This window comes from Vulpes lagopus, chromosome 9 (genome assembly GCF_018345385.1).
Source record: "Vulpes lagopus strain Blue_001 chromosome 9, ASM1834538v1, whole genome shotgun sequence".
NCBI classification, from domain to species: Eukaryota; Metazoa; Chordata; class Mammalia; order Carnivora; family Canidae; genus Vulpes; species Vulpes lagopus.
Genome location: NC_054832.1, coordinates 4740702 through 4766398, shown reverse-complemented (window position 1 = coordinate 4766398; position 25697 = coordinate 4740702). Strand labels below are relative to the sequence as shown.

General features: G+C 49.1%; 1 protein-coding gene across 1 annotated transcript in view; it reads right to left on the bottom strand.

Annotated features, from left to right (window-relative positions):
• FAM135B (family with sequence similarity 135 member B) overlaps positions 1–25697 on the bottom strand; it is a 111684-nt gene that overhangs the window by 78752 nt on the left and 7235 nt on the right. Inside the window, exons 2-5 of the mRNA XM_041769449.1 lie at positions 20326–20465; positions 12262–12332; positions 7039–7212; positions 2403–2529 (exon numbers count right to left, since the gene is read on the bottom strand). Coding sequence (XP_041625383.1) covers positions 2403–2529; positions 7039–7212; positions 12262–12332; positions 20326–20465 — 512 coding nt within the window. The remainder of the gene's footprint in view (positions 1–2402; positions 2530–7038; positions 7213–12261; positions 12333–20325; positions 20466–25697) is intronic.

The window sequence follows — 25697 nt, the reverse complement described above, 5'->3', positions numbered from 1 at the left end:
AGTCACATGGCGCTGAGGAGCACAGCAGGCGCCTGAGACCATAATCTTTTCTCTCCCACATCACACTCTCTCAAGGGCAGGGATATGGCCAGGGTCATGCTCAGCCTCTCGGATGCCAGGGTCCATGTTCCCTGCCCCAGCCCACCCCAGGTCTAGGGCTCTGAAAGGTCTCCAAGGGCAGCCCTGCCTGGTGCCGGGCCTGGGCTTGTGATGCTGAGTGAGCTTGGTCTCTGTCCCCAGACGTTCAGACACCAGGGGAGGAGAGTCTGAGCTGCCTAGAGTCAAGCCTGGAGGAAGTATTTTGGAGAGAGAACCTTTTCCAAGGAAATCAGAGACTGCTTCTCAGAGGATGTGCGTTAGACTTCCTTCTGCGAGACGCTATATCATAATCGTCCTCACAGGCTCCTATGGATCCAGCAAAAGGCCTGTCTTGGAATATGCGTCAAAATGCTTTGAATTGACCTACGGCCTCCGATGTTCCCTAATGTCCTATGCCAATTACCTGGAAAATGGTCTGAGCTGGAGATTTTCAGGTCCATCTCTGGGGAGGCTCTGTGCCAGCACATGTAGGGGAGAGAGAAGCAGGACCCAGCTGAGGGTGCAGTGGGGCTGTGATGTGGTCACAACAAAGGTTTCAGCCCACCCACAGGCAGTCTGGAGCCAGGCCTGCAGCAGGGGGTCGGGGCCGATCCAGGGAAGCACACAGCATCTGCTAAGAAGGAGGGGTCAGTGGGTGGCCCTGGGGATGCAGAGGGCACAGGAAGTCCTGGCCTTCCACTCCTTCCCAGTCCTATGCCGGAGCCTAAAGCCATCTGTGTGCATGAGGTAATACAGACACACCCACCTCCCCTGCCTGGCTGGCTGGTACCCTGGCCTCCACTCCCTGCTGGGTCCAGTGTCATCACCAAGGACATGGGTTCTAGAGGCTCGGTGGCTGCCTGAGATCCTACATCCACGAGTCGCTAGAGTCCACCTTCAACGAAGTGCTATTTGGCTTTAAAGTCTGCTCCTTTCAAAGCACAGAGCCCTGTCCTGGGACCAGCCCCTGTCCCCCAGGAGGCTCACAGCAGCTCTCTCTTCAGCTCCCCACATGAGGACACATGACATAGAAGCCTGTCCCAGATGGACACGTGACTTAGGGCAGCTTTTGCAGCCAGGCCTCCCTGGCTGGGGCTCAGGCTAGGAGAGGTGATATCATAGGAGAGCCAGAAGAGCAGGGGACTGGATATGCTGGACCCTGTGAGCCAGGAGTGGGGCTGCACAGCACAAGGGGGTGCCTCTTGGGGGGCGGATGGGGGGCAGGCTGAGTGCAGACAGCCTTCCACACTTATACTATGGGCTGTGGGATGGTAGTTCAAAGTATCAACCCGATGGGCCACAGGGTGTCCAGACACTTGGTTAAACCTGATCCTGGGTGTGACTGTCTGGATGAGGCTGACGTTTGAATCAGATCGCCCTCCCGACATGGGTGAGCATCACCCAACCAGCCAAGACTGCAGAGCCAAAGGGCTGAGCCAGAGAATGTCCTCTCTCTGCCTCCCTTCCAGCTGGGGCACCAGTGTTCTCCTGCCTGCACATCCAGGCTCAGGCTGGAATACCACCAGCTGGGCTCTCCTGGGTCCCAGCTGGCAGGGGGTCAGGTCTTGGGACCTGTCAGCCTCCTTTACCACGTGAGCCAATTCTGTCCAACAGATCTTCATGTATATGTATAGTGTAGACATAAATATGTCGATGCTCGTTGGAAATACTCTAATCTGTTCCTCCATCTATCTCTTGCTGGTTCTGCTTCTCTGGAGAAGCCGGGCTAACGCGGGCTGGGTATTTTTGAGCAGGTCCCTAATAAAAACGCTCCTGTGTTGGCTCTGGAGAGACAGGGGCAGAGTAATGCTGAGTGTGGCCAAAGCCGTGCACCTTACAGAAGGGTAGGGATGGGTGCTGATGGGGAAGAAAGAACGAAGGAAAGGTCAGAGTATGCATATTTATTGAGCACCTACTGAGTACCAGCATTGGGCTAGGAACTTTACATCCATTACAGCCACGGGTACACACACGACCCCAGAAGATTATTAAGTTTTCATGACCTCACCCTTCGGGGCGGGGCAGGGAGGAGAGTTAAGACCCAGAAAAGTGAGCAAGTGAGAGACGGGGCCAGGTTTTGAAAACAGCTCAAGGCCAACAGGCTTTTAAGGTTATGATGTCATCCAAGGGAGGCCCCTCACAGGGGACTACACAGAAGAGACGCATGTGAGGACCCTGGGGCCAGTGTCTGCCCCAAGGCCGGCATCAGGAATAGGTTTCACAAGAAGGCAGGGATGGATGGGCAGATGAGAGGAAGGGACACACACCCCACGCCCTGCAAAGCCGAGTGTGGCCTCAGGGCCACGTCCCCGTGCGGACCTTACCTCTGAGGATGTCGGCTTGCAGTATCCGGCTCCAAAGACCAGGTTTTCCAGAGAGAGGCTGGACTGTTCTGGTCCTGCGTCTGGCCCGCCTTTACCAAGCCAGGAGCCTCTTCCCGGACGGGTAAAACTGCAAGGCACGAGGATTGGAGAGGGAGAAAAACAGTGTCAAGAGAGGGATGATGCCAGGAGCTCAGCCTCTCGGGGCTGTCAGTGGGGCGCTGGGAGCTAAGGCATTTAGGAGGCGTAGTTTGCCCCGGCCTAGGTGGTGCACCTGGCATGAGATCCTGGCAGGAAAATGGCACACATCCTAGAGGCCGACCACGTGCCTGCCGAGAGACACTGAAGCAGGGCTCCAAGGGGACGGGCTCCAGGCCAGGACGGGGGGCTCCAACCGGTACCGTCTGGGTCTTGCTTCTACTCCCTTCGGGGTACAATCTGGAGTGAGCTCCTTCAATCCTCCCCGCTTCCCTAAGCTCCTATTGTATTTCTGCTTAATTCATTTATTCAAATATGTGCTAGGTGCGTGGCACACAGCCGGCGGCGTGTTCGGTGGCAGGGAGGCCAGCGGGTGCAGCAGACGTGGGCCTCTCTGCGAAGACACTGTGGCCTAGGGAGGGAGCCGGGTGTAGTAGGGGCAAGGTGAACTCAGAGCCGTGAGCACCAAAGAGCAGCGTCTGGAGCCAACCGGGTGAAGGAGGACCCGGTTCGTGGAGAACGGCCCAGCGGGCTCGAAGCCCAGGGGCAGCACCCACAAGCTCCGGGTGCCTCTGAGGGGCTGGGACGTGGGAAGGGTTGGTCTCAGCACCTTCCCCGGCGGCCCTGAGGATCCCATGAGATGAGCCCAACACAGCTTTAAGTACAGCATCAGGCAAACGGTAACGATTCCATAAATGCTCCAGCTGTTGTCGATCATGCCACAAATATAATAAAATCGAACGCCATCATTACCGTGTTTAGATAGTTACTGCTGATAACAGCACAAATATCACGGGGTGTAATATAATCATCACTCTCGTGTGGCTGGAGCGGCGATGTAAATCGAGTGTGCAGTTTAGCTACAAATGGATAAGAGGGACGTTTCGGGGTAAACATATACGCCATGAGCAGCGATGCTCAGGGCACGTTCGGGGGCAGGATGCAAATGAATAACTGGAGTCACTGGTTATTTTACTTAACTGTGGGCTCGGCTGGCTTTCCCAGTGGATCCGAATCCCTCACGCCGAAATCCAGCTCTTCCCATTTAAGGATTAAAAAGTAGATTCTCTTCTCCGGGGTGTTTCAGGAAAGGCGGGAGGCCTTTTGAGGTTACATTTTAATTTCACACCTGCGTCTTCCTGATTGGTTTTAACTGACACTGCAAAGCTCACCTTTCTGGAAAAACCAGAGCTTGCCCTATTTGACAGGTATTTCCTATAATTTTAAAGGGTTTCCTCTGTTCTCAGCCACTGTGAGCGAACTAATAGAAATCCTTCCTGTAGAATCCAGAGAACAGAAGACAGTTCTATTTTTACCCCCATCCCTGGAGAAGCAGGCTTTGACGTTGAATGTCTATGTGGGCTCCTCTCTGCTGCATCCGATTTGCAAGGAGCTCTTTCCGTCAGGTTACATTTTCTACGAGGAGTTTCCAGATCCCAATTCCTCGTTAGATCGTATCAAGGCTCCCAGCAGCAGGAGGAGTGACACCTGCTTCTCACAGCTGTTTAGGTCAATGTGAACACTGAATCTCCTAGTTGGACCCTCGCTGGTCCTCCTGCCTCCACCCTGATGTCACCTGCAGCCCAGCCCACTCTGGCCACCAGAGGGATCTTCATGGTGTAGCTCTCAGGAGGTGATGCTCCTGCTCAAAACCCCCCATGCTTCCTTCTTTGACAGTAAATGGATTCTCAAGTCTGTAATGTGTTATTAGTCACATTGTTAAATGTGAGCTTTACCCACCCCAGTTTATCACTCCCTGTGTCCCACTTAAAGGCTGTTTCTTCTCTGAAGCCCATCCTGGTTTCCCCTGAGCAGAACTATTTCTTCCCCACACTTAAAGTTTTCTCAATTCAGAACGTGCTTGTTGGGTGCTAGCCAGGAGGCCGAGATCGGGGCCTGTGACATGGTAGGCACTGTGTAGATTTTAATCAACTGAATGCATGGCCAGGGGCTCGACGACGTGCACTATCTCATTTAACCCTTCTAACAACCTCCTGGCATGTAGTGACACAGAAGCCCCGGGAGGTGAAAAGTCACCTGTGTGAACTAAGATGCTTAATCTTAGCAGGAGACTCAAAATGGAACCCAGAACCCAGATCCCTTGCACCCCAAAGCCAACCCTTTTAAGCCCATCCTACATCATGCTCCCAGGGTGGTTTGCATACTGATCTAGACTTAAATACTTAAATGTGTTTCTGCCCTGCTGGGCTCTAAGCCTTTTAGGGTCCCAGATCTGATCCATTCATCCCAGAGCTTTCTGGATCGGCCTTTCCAGAAATGGCTAAAGCTTAATACCCACCACTAATCAAGCACGTGTTCACCATATGTTGGCGCTGACTGTGTGCTTCATCTCACCCCCTTCATCTCCGTTGGGTTAGTATCACTGCTAATTTTGGTAAGTTTCCTTCCTTCCTTCCTTCCTTCCTTCCTTCCTTCCTTCCTTCCTTCCTTCCTTCCTCCTTTATTTCAATGTTGAACCAGATGTCTAGAGAAGTTAGACACCCCTCCAAGAATCTCCAGCAATTACCTGGTGGTGCTAGACATCAGGATGGGTTCTGATGCAGCTGAGGCACAAGAGCTCCATCTCTGGAACCCAGAACTGCCTGCAGGGAGCTCTGCTTTTCCCAGCCGGGCTCTCAGCTCACCTTTAGCAGTGGAGAGCCAGCCACTCACAGGACACCACCTTTGGCCATCAGCCCTGTGTCGCTGACAGCAGACAGACTGTGTCCTCACGTCTGCGCCAAGGCCACTCTCTGCCAAGCCTCAGAGCGAGCACACAGCCAGGGAACATCCTTAGCAGGATCACCATACCCTCTGCGGCTTTCTGGATTCTATGTCTCCTGCAGATTCCCAAATCCAGGTCTGCTTTCCTCTGATTCTGTAATGTTTCCTGTCAAATGCAGCATTTGCCATATGATGATGCCATAAATGCAGATGGGCTCCCTCCATCCAAGTCTGCACTCCTCAAGGGAATCGTCTATCACAGTGTCTCTCTAGTATACTCTTCATGTCCTAATGCTGTTCCTGGGGCACAGCAGGCCCTTAAGACAGACCAGTGAATAGTCTTATGGTCTCCCTTACAGAGGCACCTTCTTTTTCCTCAGGGTCTAGTTTTCATGGAAGAGTTCAATCCTCGATGGGCAGGAGAATGTCTACACTCGCTTGTAGAATGCCGAATGCCAGGCACTCCGCAGGCACAACCCATGACGCCAGCTCTCTTCACCTTCAGTGGCCTTGGCTCCACTCATGGGCTCTGAACTAACCCCCTGCCGTGGGCTCTCCTAGGTCAAAACCCAATACTGCTGAAGGCTCGCCCTACGTAGTGCCCCTTTCTCCCAGACACCATGTTCTTTAGCCCACTGAGCCTTGATCTCCAGGTGACACTTCTCAGTTTGGGGATGATGGTTGATCTGACACATAGCCATCAGGTCCACCATTCAAGGTCAATGTCTGAATTGACCCCATCAGCAAACGCAGCCTGGGAAGGAGCTCGGCCGAGGGCCACAGGGATGGAGTGAAGGCCGCCAGGAACAGCACCTGTTGGCCACATCACCTGGCTAGGATCCGGGTTCCTCCTTCCCTACTCGGTGACTCCAGCAGGTGATCAGAGCCTGGGCCTCACCCAGCACTCAGTGGGACTGGAGTCTCTCCCACAGTCATTTGAACTCCCAGTTGGGGAGTCCCAGAAGCTGTCCTGAAAGGGGACACTGGAAAATCAGCTCCTTCCTGAGATGTCACACTGCAAGACTGTCTCCCCGAATGGCCCTTTGCACATGTGAGCAGCCCATGCCCAGTGCATGGGCAAGGTTCTGAAGTGATTCCGTGTACACATCTGGCCATGTCAGGTGCATAACGCAACGTGCCAGCTCCATTCCTGCAGTTGTGGGATTCAGGAAACCTCAGTGGTTTATGGGGTTTCACTGACTGGAGAAAACATGGGGCCACACAGGTGGTCTTGCTTTTGAACAAAGAGCAAGCTGGGGAGAGGGAAGAAAAGAGAGCCCTGCCCCGGGGCCTGGCCACATCCTCATCTAAGAGTCACGGGATACATGAGCGCTCCTGGTTTACAGATGAAGACTGTGTGTCTTTGGGACATGTGGGGACTTCTCAGACAAGGCACAGTTAGAAAAAGCAAAGCCTGGCAGGTGCGTGGGTCTGACCCCTATAGAGTCTGGATCTGACCTACCGCTGGCAGGTCTTCAGCACACCCCACCCCTGTGCCCTCCTGAAGCCCTCTCCACGGCTCCCACCCACTGCCCACCTCTCCTCTGCTCATGAAGGAGGCCCAGAGCCTAGACTGTCGGCCTGGGAGACACTCCTCTGGTCTGTGCCCATCAATCCAGGCCAGCCCGGTGCCCCTGGGCCATAACGGGGACCGAGCAGAACAAGAAATACAAGGCGGCACCCCCACACGTCTCAGATGCTATCCATAACCTCATACCTGATCAAGGGCTGCTGCAGAGCCACCAGGGCAGCGTGGATGGTCACCGAGATCACTGACAGGTGGAAATAGTCGAACATGACGGGGACCTGGTGGTGCAGACCCCTCCGGGGGTGGAAGTGCAGGCCTAGCGTGCGGCTGCTGATCAGAGGTGCCCCCGCCACGTCCCTCAGCCTGGAAGGCAAGTGAGCGAGCGCACGTGAGTGATGGCAGGCCATCCCTGCTGTCACCCAGGCAGGTCTGCGTGACAGCCTCACCCTGGGGCCAACCACCACGCACACATCATCTTATTCAATCCCTACAATCACCCTGTCTGGCAGAAATCATTTCTCCCATGATCGGCAGCTGAAGAATTTAAGCACCCAAGAAGGAAAAGAACTCAGGAGGCATCACACAGCTACCTCTGGGCAGCCCCAGGGCTCAGGCTCTGCTGCCAGGGACACCAAGCCCTTTGTCGGGCCAGTGATAGAGACACTCCCAGATGCATTTCAAGGCTCATCTCAACACTGGAGCCACCCTGAGCTCCCTCCCAGCCTGCCTGCCTCTCTCCCTGCTCATCTCTCTCTCCACCCACAGCCAGGACAGCACCCCCTTTGTAAGTTTGTATTTTCTATGAGATCTCTGCCTCCTGAGACCAGGAAATGTGACTGACTCGCCTTTCTATCTCCATCACCTAGCATCCTATCCATCATACCACAGAGGCTGGCCCAATGTTTGCTTATTAAAAGGAATAATTGACTGAATGAGTAAATGAGTCCCAAGTCATACTGGTTAAACAGTCTGACCACTTTCATCAAGGATTCCTCTACCTTTGCTCCAGCATTTTGTCCTCGGTGTGAGTCTGATTCCTAACAGATGAACTGGCTGGGAGCCAAGGTCCAACCAAGCCTCTGATGATAAAAACGGGGTTGATTCTGCTCTAAATGAAGCTCCTCCAGTGCTAATCCCAAGCTCTGGAAACCGGTCACTCGGCTTCTTTCAAGTTTCTCTGAACCAGAGCACTTGGGACTTGGGAAGCTCTACTTCCATGAGTAAAGCAGAGAGCTCAGAGAATAGTCAGAGGACAGGCTTCTCCTTCCTCCGTAGATGGGGAAATGAGACACAGAGAGTAGAAGGGGAGCAAACTCCCAAGACCCAGCCCAACAGGCTATGCTTCCTGGAATCCTTGCTGCTTACAGCTTGTGTGCAAACCGACGCCAAGTATATAAATCGCTGCAGCCCAGTGTGACTCCATAAAAGACCACAAACAGGGCCTCCTCTCTTACCTGGGAGAAACCTGATGGGGAAGGGGTTAAGAGCACACCTTCTGAGCCTCAGAAAGTCAGTATCATTTATAGTCACTTTAATTCTGACAACAATTTACTGAGGTCTTACTAGGAACTGAATCCAGTGCTTTTCCTGCAACCCGTATGACCATCGTATGAGGTCTTTTCTAGTATTTACAGATAAGGAAGTAAAGCCAGCCTGAGTTAAGTGACTTGTTCAAAGTCATAAGATAAAGCCAACCATGCAGTCCATTCTGCAGTACTGGACTCTATTACTTAGAATGCACTTGGTCACAGGGTTTGTAGGAATCACAGAAATATTCTTAGGCTCAAACAACAACAGGAGGGGAAGTACATGTCAGGGTAGCAAAGGCGTCAAAAATGTGAAGAATTTAAGCCACATTAATAGGAGTAAAGACCTCAGACTAAAGGAGGTGATAGCTGCTTTGTTCTCTAAAATGGCTAGAGCCAATCAATGGAGATAAAACTCAGTTCATGGGTTTCTCAATTTTGAAAAGATGGAGATAAACCTGAGAGCACTGAGAAGACACTGTCTGTGTTCTTATAAAGGAACTAAAAAAAAAAAAAAAGTCAAACAAACAAACCCACAAAACACGGAGAAAGAGCCCTGATATTTAGTTGGAGATGAAGAGATGACTTTATTGAAGAGTCTTGTTATCTGATCTCAAAGGGTCATCCTGACTGAGAATTTTTCTAAGGGGTTGCAAGGACTAAAATCGAGGGCAAGCGAGGGAAGGCACACCAAAAGGACTTGTTCCTTAAATAAAGAAGAATTTCCTCATAGGCAGAACTGTCCAGGGATGGAATGGGATCAGATGGCAAGGAGGGAGCTCGCTGTCCCCGTGGAGGCGTACGCTCGTGGGCCTGTGCCACATAGCAGGTGCAGGTGTAAGGGTAGACTAGAGCAGGGTGATGTTGACTTTGGGGATGAGATAATGCTTTGTTGGGGAGGGAGTGCTGTCCTGTGCGCTGCAGGATGTTCATCGGCATCCAGAGAATCCACCCATTACAGGCGAGTAGCACCACCCCCAGTGTAACAATCAAAAATGTCTCCACATGTGGCCAAATGTCCCTGGGGCACAGAATTGCCCTACCCACAGTGAGGACCACTGGAGGAGATGGGTGTCAATGGGTCTCCCCAATCCCTAATATTCCACACCACACTTCTCTAGTTTGGTCTCCACCCTGGCCTGCATCATTTTAAAGAAGCCATCTGTGTGGGGCATGTTTCAAAGCCTTATGTCCATCCCCAGGATGGGCTACAGACGCTGTATCATCCTTAAACCCAATTTATGAAAATGCAAAAATATGGCATTATGAACTCTTCCGCAGCCTCTGGCTTCCTGCTCCTCTTAGCTAATCTTCTCCTCCATGAAGCCCCCCTGCTCTGATTGTTATTAAGCACTCTGCATTACAGGGAGGAAGGGACACAGGGGAGCCTGGCCCATGTGCATTTAGGAAGCCACAGAGAGGAAGAAGGCATTGATTTGGCAGGCCGCACACTTGAGATTTTGTCTCTGTTAATCTTCATAACAGACCTCAGAGGCATGATTGTATAACAATGTCCATTTTATAAATGAGGCTGCTAAGATGTTCAGGGACCTGACCAGCATCTCATGGCTGATGAGCACAGAGCCTGCACTGCTGATTTTCATACACACTGGGCCCATCTCTGTCGACTACTGTTTTGATGGCAAGAGTCTCATCTTCTGGGTCTACCATGACTACCATTCAGCCTGCCTGGTGGAATGGATGGCGAAGGACTTCTAGGCTGACTTGCAGAGTTCTCTGATGCCTTAGAAACGTCCACCATGGAGTAATGGATGAATGTCTCTGAAGGAAGCAGGCAGAAGAAGGTAAGGCAGGGTGGGTTAACGAAGTGGGTGAATGATAGGAGCCGCAGATGGTGGAGGGGGCATATGAGACCAGACAGAGGGGCTTCACTTCTGAGTTTATAGGTTAGGAAGAGGCCAGCCTCCTACAGGGGCTGAGTTCAATATGGCGCTAGAACAGCAAATCCTGGGAATGGTATGAGGAAAATAAGATTTTCCAAGCATCTACCATCTCACAAAGGAGTAAACAGCAATGATGAGGGAAGCAGGTGGCCAGAGGGGCTTGGGTCCAGACAAAAATGAGGAATCTGTGATATTGAGCCCAGGCACCATGGCAAGACCATGGACAGATACTTTGCCCAGAGACTAGACATGACCATCTGCACATCAGCAGATGCCCATTCTCAATGTGCAGACACATCAGGTCATGGGCAACTCAGAGAATCCCATCTGATTCTACTCCTTGTGTCATGGAAACTCCCATAACAATCAGACACATCTTGGGGATGGGACAGCCCTTGAGGAAAGGGAGAAAGTTCCAATAGGGAGTCTGGACTTGGAAGGGATTGAGGGATTGTCTTGCCAACATAAGACCACCTGGCCAACTGGTTCTCCATTCTCCATAGTAGAACGTGAAGCAACTGCTGAAGAAGTACAGACACCAGAAGTGCAGATTAATTTGTGGAGAGTGGTCAGAACAGTTCTCTGAGATTCTGCTAACAGCACAGAGGAAAAAGGAGTGTCTTCCCCATAACTGTGAGCCTAATGAAAGACATCTTCAAATGAGCTTGCCCTGTGTCCCCTAGAATCAGGGGAACATAGGTCCTTGTACCCGACTCATCCTGTAGAAGTCCTCAGGAGAGAAGCTGAGGGTGGCTGCAATGACCAAAGGAAGAGTGAAGAAGACTGCAGGGGGAAGGGAGGCCCCATCAGCGAAGGATTCAAGTGCCTTTGTTCATTTCCCAAGGATCAGATATGGGTTCTTTGGAGAAGAATATGCCAGAAGAGCTTCCTGCAAGGGGTGAATGAACCAGCCATAGGAGGCATCACTATATCAAAGCACTGCAGGATTGGGGAGGCAGTAGTGAGGGAGCTTGCCTAATTTATGGATAGATCCCCACACAATGTATAGGGATACCTCAAGAGCAAAGAACCTAGCAATTCAGACTCTACTATATGGAAAGTCCTGCTTGCTAAGGAACCTATCCCACATGAGCCTTGCCCTCTGCAATCTCCTTCCTCCTTACTGCACTTGACCCTGCAAGATCCACACACCTGGGCAGAGACGGGGCCAAGAGCAAATATGAAGCCACCCACAGTGCTGCCCCAACCACCACACTGCCCCTGGCCTGGGGGCTTCCAGATCCGAGCAAGCCCAGAGCTTGCTCAGGGTGGTGGTAGAAACAGGAAGGGAAGGGAGCAAGGAAGAGGTCATAAACTGGATGAGAGGTTGCAGTTTTGGAAATATCCTCGAATAGACTTATAATCCTTGAAATAGGGCCTAGTTATCTCTGACCTGATAGAACCTGTGGCTGACAGCTCACCCAGAGTAGGAGGAGGCGGAGGCCCCAGAACAGGATGAGAGGAAGCAGTTATGGGGAGAGAAGAGTGCCTGTCTCCTGCCTGTTTAATCAGCAGGTTACAAAATAAATGGATTTTCCTTTTTCAGAGAGTCGAAACACAATAGCAGGCATTTAGTACAAAGATGCAGAATCTTGGCCAAACCTCCTGTGATTCAGAAGGAGCTTTGAGACTTACCACCTCACAGGGTCATTAATTTAAAGACCGAATTAATGCTGCACTGAAAATGAATGGAGGTGTCAGGCATGAGAAGGTGCTAGATAATTAGGGCAAGCAGGCAGGTGTTTTCTGTGCGCGCAGCACTTGAGCCATCTGCCTAAAATGCGTGCAGTCTGAAGTGACCACGTAGACACTCCCAGCCCCGTGGTGGGGTGGGCTATGGCAGTGGAGGGCACTGCAGTGTCTCAGGAACTGGGTTTCAGAGAGATGTTTTGGGGTTCATGGCCACGAGGTGCCCCAGGGGTAGGGTAGGGTTGGAGGAAGGAATCCATACCACCACGATTCAGAGGTTTCGGGACACTCACTGTTGTTCACTGTCTGTGAAGTGCAGATCCACCTTGAGCTGAAAATCAACTTCACTTAACGCCTCTTCCACCTGCAAGAGAAACAAAGCGCAAGGGATTGAAGAGTCAAATCTGGCCCAAATGAGAAATGCAGCTGACCTATTTCTCAAAGTTTAGGAAAAGAATCTTGCCACAAAGTTGACATTTATTCATCAAGCAGAATTCCCATGCACGTTCTCTGGAATTCTGGTTGAAGGGCCTGTGAGTACTTCCAGGAAAACAGGAGGGGATTTATGTGGTCACACATGGGGAAAAAGCCAATTTGAAAAAAAAAAAAAAAATGTTAAACAAGTTTGCTGTATCGCAGGACTTTTGAGAACCTTCTCTCCCCAAAACAGCTTCGATCTGGGATCCTTTTAGGCGGGATGGGAGGGTTCCATGGCACCTGCTCTGGGAAGGGCTGGGGGAGCTGTGAACTCGTTCAGAGGAAACCCCATTTGGCTAGTGATGGGATGATGTGGGAGGTGACATCATCTCTGCCCTCGGGCACGCCCGCCTGGTGGGCCCTACTGTCCGGGTGTCCAGAGGAGGTTGCGATGCTCAGGAGAGTGAAGTTACTCTGCAAGGTGGCTCAGCTTCCTAAGACGGCAGATCTTTCATTGTTGTCTTGAGGGCCCTTACATTCAACCATTTACACCTCGAGACACTTTGGCATGTCCTGTCCTATCCACAGCTGCTTTCATTCTTGACTTTCCATTTTTCACCAATTGGCAAAGGAATCTATTTGTTTTAACTGCCAGCTTCCAACATGCATCTATTTTTTTTAAAGATTTTATCTATTTATTCATGACAGAGAGAGAGAGAGAGGTAGAGACACAGGCAGAGGGAGAAGTAAGCTCCTTGCAGGGAGCCTGATGCGGGACTCAGTTGCAGGACTGGGATCATGCCCTAAGCTGAAGGCAGGCTCTCAACCACTGAGGCACCCAGGCATCCCTCCCAGAAGTGTCTAAAAGATGGCACCCCTCATTCTCCTTTTCCACACTGGACATCATCCCCCCATCTCCAGGGAGGTTGCTTGCCGAATACTAGGTCCCACCACTGCCCCAGCTCAGCGGAGAAATCCAGGTCAACACGGTGCACCTGGGCCAGGACTTGGGCTCCTCCCTATGCCTGGGCTGGCCCGAGCCCTCCTCTCTCCCCTGAACACAAACCCCTGGTTTCTAATTTCTATCTCAGCATTCAATGCTTCCTGTTACAATGGTTTCAGGTTCCTAACCTGCAAGCCTGTGAGCCAAATTATATCTGCAGATACATTTTGTTCAGTCCACACAGAGCTGCAAGTTGCAACTCACAAATTGCAAACATTAAAAAATCAGGCAACTTCACATTTCTATTGCAAGTTTCCAGTTTCTATTAAATAAAAAAGTCCCTGGATCTGGCAATGCAGGGCTGGCATCTGGAAGTTTCGTTTGGATCAGGCTCACGGTGCTCATTGACAATCCTCATCTGGCCTGTGGCTAAACCCCCTTGGCCATTTTCTTGCCTCCTGTCCACAGTAATCAGTCACCATTAAGGGAGAGTAGTCTTAATTTATTCTGGATCTCCAGCTCCAGGAATAGAGCCTGCCACATAGAAAGTATTAATGTATCCTGAGGAATAAATAAAGCTCTTCTCCACCCCCATTCCTCTCAGTTTTTGTTTCTTTGCAAAATGTCCTCATCCCACAGCGGTGGAAATCTCTTACCCAGAGGCATCTCTGGAAACGCGTTCCTGGTTAAGCATAACTCAGGCAGAGACATATGGGTGGAATTTATCTTTAGGTCCCCGGGGTTTTAAAATTTGTTCAAAAGAAAAAAAAGCATTTAAAAGTTAACATTTTGCTGGATCCAAGTGCTATGAATAACTTCCGCTTCTAGCTTTGTTTTGCATAATCACAAACCTTGCTTCGTACACACAACCCAAGCAACTGAGCCTCTTGCCACCCGTTCCTAGGAAGTGAGACTGGCAAAGTTAGCCCGCCTAAGCATCTCCTGAGCCTGCTGGCTAGCAAAAATCCACTGTAAGTTCCAGTTTTAAACTTGCTGCAATTCCTTTGGAACTAGGAGAGGAATCCCGGGCCAGGATGAGCTGGGGCTAGATTGAGCCTGGCTATGACTTTACTGATGTCTCAATAATTGAATTCCAAGATGCTTCAGAATGACGTCACTGGCTTCTCTAACCATTGAGCTCACCATTGGCTGTTGGCTGCCTTCCCCTCCCTCCAAACACACATGTACACACACACACACACCACACACACACTTGCACATGGATACATGCAGAAGAGTGCACACACATGCACTGCATTTGCACATGCACATATGCACACACACTTGTACACATGTCTTTCCACTGCTCCGTCCTACTTGGCTAAAGACATCACTTCCCTTTAAGAGTCAACGTTTAGCACCAGGAAGGCTTTTGGCGTAGCTCTGGACAGAGTGGCTAGTATTTGCAGAGGAGTTCCTATGTCGCAGTTCACTGCCCATACTGTTACTCAATGTGAATAAAACTATGGAATCAAAAATATTGTCCCCATTCACAAGGGAGGACACTGAGGCTCAGGGTAGTAGGGAATTCCCAATTCAACTTCCCCACGGTGAAGTCGTGAATGAGTCCCACAGTCCAGATTTGTTCAAGGGTCTGTCCACTGCTCTGGCCTATTTTGATGGTCTCATCTGTGCTGTTGGGTTGTGTGTTCTCTCCCTGGTTGGTTTTGACACCCCTCATCATGGTGACTCTCACATCTTCCCCCCTCCGTTCTTAGGTTCTCTCTTGAGCTAAATCACAGCCGGGCGGGAAAGAAGGCGGCATGGGAGCTAAGATACATGGGTGCCATTCTTTGTTCTACCCTGGGCCAATCAACCTCTCTAACTTGATTTTCTCATCTGCCAAATGAGGGTGAAATGTTACTCTTCCTCCTTAGACAGCACTGCTATTGTGTGACTAAGAAAATGCACACCACGGGCTGAACATAGCATATGAACAAAGATCATTCTCAACAAATATCAGTTATTGTTATTATTTCTAAATTACTGAGGTCCTGGCTCCCCCCCCCCCCCGCACTGACTCCACACCGGAGGCCTGAATACTGCTTGTAAGCACAGGCGTCATGCTCAGATTGCCTGGGATCAAATCTCAGCTCTCCCACTTCCGAGCGGCATGACTTTGCACAAATTGCTTCCTTTCTCCACATCTCTGTATCCTCATCTGTAAAACAGGCACAGTAAAACACATAGCAGTACTGTAGCAATGATTCGAGATCTTCCAAGAAAGCACTCGACACAACACCTGCCACACGACACACACCTAATAAATACAAGGTTCTATTCCTGTTACAATCCTGAGGATGTTAATATGACTCAATCTGAATTCCTATCACTTCCCAAAGGAAATGCCTCCTCTCCTAACTACCCAGGGCTGTCAATGGACCCCAAGCCCATTTCATGGCCAAACCATACAGTCAACTCCCACTGAACTTTCTTGACTACAGGATGTGCTGCATCCCCTCTGCTTAACCATCAGTCTATGGGCTGTCCTCCCGATGGAACAGAGCTCACTCTTTCCACCTGTGCCCACTGTTGCTGCCTCTGCACTGGTGCTCACCAGCATTCGCATGGGCCACAGCACTGCCTCCATGCCCTGGGGCTTTGGGCTCCACATTCTATATTTCCACCAGATGGACTTTTTGGAATTCTAGCTCTCCTCCCCCTGACTCCCAAGGGCGCCTCCTGCTTGCAGAACAGGTAAACATATGGTGTTCAGCAGAGCACGCATGGTGCTCCGAGATGTGTCTTTAACTCTCTTGTCCAGCCACACACCTGTGCCACCTCTTACCCCACTGGAAACGACGCTCTCCTCCCCAGATCTGCCATCTACTTCGCTGCATTTCCCTGCACTCAACACGCTACCCTTGGTCTCGAAAGCTCTTCACAGCCTCCTGCGGAAATTCCACTCATTCTGTACAAATTCAAAATTCTTTATATCAACTCCCTGTCCCCTCTGCCTGACTCACTAGGTCTGGGATGGCTTGAGTAGCTGCATTTTGAACAAGTACTGTGGGGGTTCTGTGGTGTGAGTACAGTACGGAATCCCCCGTTGAGGGATGCTTTTCATTTTTAAGCCTATAAAAATGCAACCTTGTTGATTGATAAACGCTTTTCGATATAATCTGTTCCTCATCCTCCTCAGGGCACAAAGCACCTTGCTGTTAGTAATTGTCCTTTTTGCCTTGGCTGCTGGGAAGCTGAGGGCTGGATGTGTTGGCTGCCATTAGCAACGTTTAGCGCCATGCTTGCATATTTTGGTCTATGACATTCATCCCAGGCTTCCAGGCGTTTCTGCCCCCTTTTTGTATTTTTCCTCTACTCTGGCTCACTCTGCTGTTGTTGTTGTTATTGTTTTTTTTTTCTTTTACTATTCCATGCATTTTGTCAGCCTTCCCAAATCCTCTGAGTGATTGCAGAGTGTATATAAATAAAATAGTCATCCCACTTCTACACTCACTCTTGGCAACTATCGTGAAAACATCCATCTTATGCCTTAAGCAGCAATGGCTTCTGTCCATGGTCCCGTCCTGCACTGACCCGTGCTCTCACGGTGCGGGCAAAATCTTCATATCTGCATTTCCCAAAGCTCGTGCAATAGTGTGCTTGATGCGAAGCCATTACATAAGTGTCTGCTGTTCACAATGACGGGCTGTGCGCACCCAGGAACATGAACTCTGGCCAAGTGGCTATTGGAAGTGCTTTGGCTGCCAAACACAGACAGATATTCCCTGGGAAAGAGCTAATGTATCCATTCTTGATATACAATTTTTATGGACATATCTAACTAACTTTAATTGTCACTGATATGGATATAATGATTAACTGCAGCATTGTTTGCTGCTGTATGGATTACCTCAACACGATAATAAATTATTAGCTTATAGAGATGAATGACTTGGCAGAAGAAGGAAGCAATATGTACGGTCACATGGACTCCCTGTTCAATCTTAAAACCAAGGCTTGTTACAACCTCACACGAGCTAAACTTGGGTGTTGGAAAAGTCTACCAACTGCAGGGGCAGGAGCGAGTGCTGGAATTGAGATGGAAGATGACCAAGACATCTGAGCAATGTCCAAACCCAGCCTCCCAACATGACTGCTGCCTGGAATGGCTTTGAGGTCAACGTGCCAAAGGATGATGGCCCGTGAGAGGTAAAGTGATGTTCTCTTGCCAGAATCTGGGCAAGCCAAGTGTGAGTGCACAGCCTAATTTGGAGTTCCTTAACAACTCAAAACAGCCTCAGGGATCTCTTCCTAAACTGGGTTTGGGAAGGGAGCAGATGATCCACTCAGAATGAATAATTCGTTCATCCCAGGAAAGGGATGATTCACAATGGTGTGGGGAGGATTATGGAAAACCAGAGAGGATGGCCAGTGTGGCAGGGCTGGTCAGCAGGACATCTGTGCTACCCTGGACCAGGAGAAGCAGGCCGAGGGAGTGGTTATCAGAACTGGAGAGAAAGCTACATGAAGTGAGCCCCTTGCCTTAAGCTGAGATGTTGGCTAAATGTTTAACATCTGGCTCTCAGAAGGAAAATTTAAAACCCTAATTTGCAGTATTGCCAATTCCTCCGGTGCAAATGGTGTAAATATTCCCACCAGAATTGGTTTACAGCCACCCATGTGACATCCTTGAATGAGGAGCTAGAAAGAGACGTGTACCTTTGGCTCTCACAAGCTAGCCTAAGCAGGCTCCAGCACATGGGACAGGCAGCCCTCTCTGAGCCAGCATGGAAGGAGTCTCTGGCCACACTCTCCTCCCTTCCTCCAGTCACCACCAGGCCTCTCACACGCTGAGCCCAAACAGAAACCAGAAGGTAAGGATGCAATTCGCTCTGGCATCCAAAGCAGGTGGGAAAGGCAGAGAAGGGTGATGCGCCAGCTGTCAGAAGACAGCCAGCACAGCTAACAGGAGCTGGTTTGGGTCTCTTTGATTGCAATTACAGATCAAGTGTTCATAGTCACTGTGATGGCACAGAGGAGCCGGGGCTCAGAGTAACTGAAGGGTAACAGGGCACACTGGGGATATCCGTTTCTGTTTGGAAAGAAGGGGGTTACAAAGCCCCTAAAAGGAGGGCTTCCAAATTCAGCTGTTCATTCACCAACTAAGTCCCATCTGCCCACACGCATCGGGTGTCATACATGGAGTCCCATGGCAGGCACTGGTGTTGCAAAGACAGAGGAAACTCCAGCCCTGAGAAGCCCATAGACTGAAGGGGGGTGGGGAACAAAATCTAAGACAAACATCATGCCCTTCAACCTTTCTGGCAAAATCAATGGCTCCCCGTAACCCAAGAATAAGCTCTGCCTTCCCTCCCGGGTCCCATAACACCAAGTGTGGCCCCATCTACCTCTCTAACTTCACTTCCTGCTCCTTCCCTCCACTCACTGTGCTAGTCACCTTGGCTTTATCGCTTCTGCTGGGACACATCACCTCATTCCCACCTCACAGCTTTCATCTTTGCTGTGCCCTCCTCTGGGGACGCATTCTCCTGAGCTCCTGGCATGCCTGGATCATCAGCACCGGGGTCTCAGCTTAATGTTGACTTCTCAGGGAGGCCTCCTCTGTCTATTCCCCTCCAGGGAATAATCTCTAGCTTGTGTGAAGGTTGTGTAGGAGCTTGGCTCTGGACAATGGTGAAGCAGGAGAAGTCTTGCAGAGGGGACCTGCCGTGAATTCTCTTCCGCTTTGGGTCCAGGGTAGCCTCACAGGACCTCCAACAGGGGTGCCAGGTCCCACTCTTATGGACTTTTTAGGTGCCTCTTATAGATGAGTACGCGGAGCATGTAACAGTGGGACACTCAGTGATAGGATGTACTTGATTTATTTTTTTGACTACATTGAAATGTATTGGTTTAATGATAAAATATAAGCCCCACGACACCAGGGCTATTTTCTTGGTCACTATTCTATCTTTAGCCCCTAGCAGGTGCTAGTTGGGACTCAATAAATCATGAATGGATGGATTAGTGAATGATTGAAGAACAAGAGACAGGTTTTCACCTCCAGCCACACAGTGGAACCTGGTAACCACCTAGACCATGAAAGACGTGGATGGAAAGCCGTGAGGCATGAGAGGAGGAAGGTAATGCCTGGTCCTGCAGGAACCATTCCACACACCACTTAGGGAATGTGAGTGGGGGACACGCCTCTAATCAGACTTTCTTGAAATGGGAATACATTTCCACATGTTTAAAGGTATTCTAGGAGGAAATGAGCAGCTGGAATGTGGCACTGGAGATCGGAGGTGGGACTGGGGAGCCGAGAGCCATGCCTTAGACCTCAGATACTCCTTTGAGACGTGCTAATCTGAGGAATAGAGAATTTTCTATCAAGTCTCCAACAAATGGAATGAGATACCCAAGGTCTATGGGTTTTTCCTCATGCTGACCCCCTGCATGGGGCATGGGGCATTCTTTCTACACCTCTTAGTCTGAGGAACTCACAGTTTGTGCTTCTCAAAGCTGGTTCCTTGGTAGAACCATCAATGCCTCTCACAGAGCTCATTGCTCCATCCTTGGGGCCCTTTATTTATACACACAGCCAGCCTTGTGCATGTCACCCACCAGGGTGGTGGTTCCTATACTTGTTTTCCTCTTAAATTCCCCATCCCTGGAGGGTAGAGTTCCTGCTGCCTTCTGCAGCTTGTCCCTCAGTCAAGGGCCCAAACAGAGCCCTGCAGAAAGCAGATACTCAGTAGGTGTCCACTGACTGGCTCCTTGACAGAGTGCAAGAACAGATGAACAAACAGGTCCATACACCATGAATAAAAGCATCAGTAAGCTAGTTAAGGGAAACTGCTTGGAATATGGCAGGAGGAGGCATATGAATGAAATAGTATGTACAAAAATGAATAAATAAGTAAGTGCAGGAGTTCTCTAAAGTCATGGATCCCTGTTGGACTTTAGAGCAAATCTACGGTGTCTCCTTCACTTACCATTTACCTCGCAGTGGATACAGATGTACCTGTGGCTGGCGGCAGATGCCATGACTTACCCTTTCTCCATCTAAGAGCAAATGAGCTCGGAAGATCACAGCGTCATTTATGGGGACCTCTTCATTCCTGTATAAGATCTGAAAGACCCGGCTGTGCACGACGTTCTCATGGGCGCAGGCTGAGTGCAGGCTGCTGCTGTCTGAAAAACAAGAACCAGCGGGAGCCCATGAACTCCAGTCCTGTCCTGTCCCTCCAGCTTGCTCAGGTGCCAGTCTGGCTCAAGGAAAGGAATGGCCCCCAAATACAGTATGGTGTCCAAAGATTAAAACCATTGAAGGATGACATCCCAACCTATAAAGATTCCTGTTGAGTGAACTGGGCTGGCATCTCAGAAGAACCTTACCAATCCCTCACAAACTGTATGATCTGGTCATGCGGCACTCCTTGGCTGAAAATCAATGCCTGCTAAATCTCTCACCTACTCACATGTTCCCCTACACTATGAGGTCTTCCATAATCTCCTCTCCTGAAGTCAGGGAGAAAGAGGAGAACGGAGAAATACGGAAACTTCTTTTCCTTCTCCAAGGACTTCCTAGTACCTAGAGAGTCTCTCTCCTGAAAATGTTGTTTATACCTCAGGTACCATATGGCAAGCACTCTGTCTTGAGTTTTAGGTAAGTGAATTCTAATTGTATTAGACATCAGGTTTTTAAAGGAACTTGTTCGACTCTTTGTCTTCCAAAGCATTCTAAATATACCCTAGTCCCTAAACACTGTCTGCAAGTTGAGTTCAACTTCAGGAAGACACATCTATCCTATGATGACAAGAGACTTGGCTGCATCCACTGAGCAGAGTTATGGAAAGAGAACAGCTGAATTTCTCAGAACCACTTAACACATAAACTGCACACTAGGGAAAATAGAAAAAAAATAATCTAAAATAAATAATGGTAATATTTATATAATATAAGGCAATGATTACCTACTCATAAAATGACCAGCCGTGTGGTACTTTACAGCTTCCAACATGCTTTCCTGTATGTTACCTAATTCCTTGATCCTTGTAAGAAATTGCTAGGGAAGATTTTACTTCAGATGAAGGCTCAGAGGAAAAGAGGCGGGACTCTTGGTATTTGCTATGCGACAAGGCATTGTGTGGATACATCCTCGCATCTATCTATTTAGCAACCAAGAAGTCTCAAGTGAATGAATAAAATGCACCCACCTCCTAGCAAAAGGTAAGTCCTCTGTAACTCACTACAGAAGGAATGAAATAGCATGTTTGCAAAGAAAGCCCAAAAAATATTAGGAAAAATCAGTGCAACCAACAAAGAAATGCCTCAGCTTAAATGCCTCATGCGTTGGCCTCAGATGGCTTGAAGAATCCCTTGGAAACAGGAACAAAGGGTCACTCTTACCCCCCAGTGCAGAGTGACACCCAAGCCAACACCTGCCTTGTAGCTTCAGAGGACAGAACACAAATGTGTAAAATTCCAGGTCATTGCCAAGGCTGCTCAGATGTTCCTGCTCTAATTTGCACTTCGTCATGAAGGAAATAGAATTACCAGGCTAATGCAGACCTATTTAGACCCACTGGATTCAAATTGATGTGGCTTTTAAATAGAAGTGATCCTTGTGTGCAAATGTCCTTCTGTTTTTATTTGCTGCACCAGCCCTTTCTCTATCACTGTCAAGGTCTAGTTGATCTATCAGCCAGCCCGACACTGTGGCAGAGGATGGATGGGGTAAAGACTCTGAAGGTCAGAGCAGCACTGAGCCGTCTAGTACCAGGAGGGACAGCCAGCAAAACAGTTCAATCACCAGCCTTTCTGGGCAAGTGACATCACCCCTTGTAACCACAGCTTTCCACGTGAAAAATGGTCATATCCACCCTGACCTCCTGGGATCCATATAGATACAAAGAGCATAAAATAAATTAAGATCCTAATACCAGGCACATACTGGATGTGCAATATGCAGTAGGAAGACTCTTTAATTGTGCTTAGAAAAAGGTCTAAGTGCTTTCTGTTGAATACAGTTCCACTGACCACATTTCTTTATTTTGTAAGATTTTTAGAATTTATTTTAGAGAGAGAGAGAGCGTGTGTGCATCAGTGGGGGTCAGGAGGAAGGGACAGAGAAAGAGAGAGAATCTCAAACAGACTCTCTGCTGACCACGGAGCCTCATGTGGGGATTGATCTTACAACTCTGAGATTATGAGTATGATGCTTACCCAACTGGGCGGCCACCCAGGCATTGCCTGTTGGCCACATTTCTTTGGGAGATTAAACTCCTCTGACTTTGAGCATATTGACAAACTAGACCACAGGACTCCATGGCATTTGAAGATCACTAAATCCCAAAGTGCCCCATTAGGCCCAGGATGATGCATTTCTCATGCCTTATGGGACTTTCTGTGTCATTTTCTTATCACTGTTAAGGAGGGCATAAAACAGGTGTCTACTTACAAAGGAAGGCTCACTGATCACAGATACCCTCTGGGATCGTGGGCATCACTGAGACAGTGCCTGCCTGCTTTGCTACCACTCAGCTTCTTCCCCCAACAATGACAGTGCACACTCTGATACCTTGCCCATTATCTTGGCTCTCTCTTCCTGACATTCTGAAGGAAATGTGACTTTCATCTTCTTGGCGAGGCCTCTTCCTGGAATTTCTAGTACTGGCTCTCCAGCTGATTTTATAGAGTTCTCGTTTGCAAACAGAAAGCACTTGTTGCAGCTCACCCGCCTTTTGTGCACCAGGCACTGGGCACCTAGAGATGAGGAATGTGCATGTTCTCTCCATCCTTGGAAACCTTGGGGATATTCGGGATGCTCCTCTTTCTTAGCTGTGGGGTAAAGAGCCATGTCTCTCTTTAGAATATTTTTACTTGATGGTAACCAGATTTCTACTCAAGTGGTCCAATAAAAAGGTATAGACTAGAATCTCCCCAAACATCTGTCTGCTTGTGTGTGTGCCAGGGCTGGTATTACATGTAAGTATCTGAAAGGACAGCCGGAACTTTAAGTGGGAGGAGGTAATGTAAAAAAGGTAGGAGAAGGAAGAAAAAGGAACAGAGAGGAAAAGGAGAGGAAAGGAACAGGGGAAACAGAATAGGGCAGATGTAGAAGGACTCCTCCATGGCTCCCATCATTCAAGAAGCGAGTTTCAAACATCATAATCTGGAATTTCAGGCCAGAAGGCAAGAGTAAAAAGACTTTTATGCTCTACTGAGCTCCTCACACACACACACACACACAAGTGATACTGACAATCTGCATATCTGTGTTACCTCTAAATGTCTACAACTTGAAGGATGACCTTCTCTCTGCTGCACATCCTCACCAGCCCCAGAGGCCCCTGTGAGTGCAGATGAGACAGTGTAGGTTCTGTCCATCTGACACGGACCCTCTGTCCCAGAGTCCAAGCCTGCAGCACTCTCATGGGCATTTACTTGTGGAATGAATCCCATTCTCAACTCCAAGAACATGGCCATGGCTCTGCCTGCACACAGGATCTCCCCAGAGAGTCAGGTTTGTGCTGAACAGTCAAATCTCTGGGAGACTCCTTCCAATCCTCCAGGTCTGGGGATGGCTGGGTGAGACATGGGCTGTTGGCCAAAGAAGATGTTGAGAAGCCATCACTGAATTTCTTCAAACCCAGGCCATGTTCCTACATGAGAATCCTCCAACACAACAGAGCTCATAGGAGTGGAAAAGCCAAGTTACATTAAGAGCAACTCAAGGTCAGGACCTTGGCTTTCTTATCATTTAGCAAAGGACCCCGTTCAGTGAGGCAAACTTACTTTCCTAGACTTGCCCCTCTGCTTTCTCACTGTATGGCCCTTGGGCATTCCATTCAATCTGAGCTTACATAAAGCAAGAATCATGCCCGGCCTAATTTCCGTAATGAATCTGAGATTCTGATGAGTTGAGGAGTAAAGGAGTATATTTAACTGTAAAGTTCTCAAAACCCAAGCAGATTTCCTAGTAAGGTGAAGATGATAATGATTCTTTAAGCCAAGTGATTTTCTGGCTATTTCTAGGAACAACAAGGACAAGAAGTCACCTTGAAGCCAAATTATTATTTTTTTCTAACAGTTTCAAAGAATAGGCAGAAAAGAAAACTCCCTTGTAGCAGATGTTTACTGTTTCTTTAGAGAATGACCAGAGTGACTTCCCCTATCACCTACATGTGTTCTGGCTGGTAGGGCCAGGTAACACTCATTGCCAAGCTAGAGGGGTATGACATGACCTTGTGTGACCCCACCGTAGCTACTACTTTCCTTGGAGACCCCTGTCACAAGACCGCAAGTAAAACAATCCATGCAGGGAGAGTATAACCCCTGGGAGAAAACAGCCAAGGTGTTGATGACTCTTTCTGGAATTTGGAAAAGGGGAGACCCTTCGGACCGGGAAGAGACTTTCTGCAACCAAAGAGGTGTTAACATACTATATGGATATGGTAAGGACTACCGTTTTCCAGAAATAAAGGTAGCTTGAGGAGCAGTGGAGCCAAGGATGATGACTCTGGATGTTCATAATGGCCCAAGGGTTCATGAGTAGAAGGGTTGGTTTGGTTACACTATGAGCTGGAAAGTTCTGTGGCACAAAGGTTGTGCTTTGAATAGCAACATTCAATGCTTTGAACATGTAAATGTCACCTAAAAAATGGTAATCTGAAGTCCTGAGGTAGGACCCCCAAACCCTATGCAGATGCCTGGACCAGCAAGGAGCTCACCTTTGAGGCTACAAGCTTCCTAGCACTCTAAAGAACCCTCTTCACCAGAGCACTTGTGTGGCCATGAAAAAGCCCCAGTAGCAGGAGACTAAACAGACCCAGATCCTTCCTAACCTGGCTTTCAAAAGAGGATCCCATTTCATCATGTAGGCCCAGGGCTCCTCCGCCAATGTGAGATGGGGGAAGCGGGTCAGCATTTCTGCTAACAGGGCATTCAGATACAAAAGCGCTTCTGTGGAATATCTGAAGAGATGTAAATGCACTTGTAACTTCAATTTCTGAAACACATTATTTTGGTGACATTGATAAAAGGCTGTATTTTACTTGTCATTTGTATTGCCATTTGAAAAAAATACAAATGTTTTCCTTGCTTTCTATTTAAAATATGTGATGCCCGTGGAATATGGAATACTTCGCTTCAATTGACAAGGATAGGAGTTTGAGCCTTACCCATAATCCCAGATTAATGGGTTTCTGTGTTTTTTGTGATAAGACATGTTCATGTATTCATTAAATTCTTATTAATCGGGATCCCTGGGTGGCGCAGCGGTTTAGCGCCTGCCTTTGGCCCAGGGCGCGATCCTGGGGACCCAGGATCGAGTCCCACGTCGGGCTCCTGGTGCATGGAGCCTGCTTCTCCCTCTGCCTGTGTCTCTGCCTCTCTCTCTCTCTCTCTCTCTGTGTGACTAT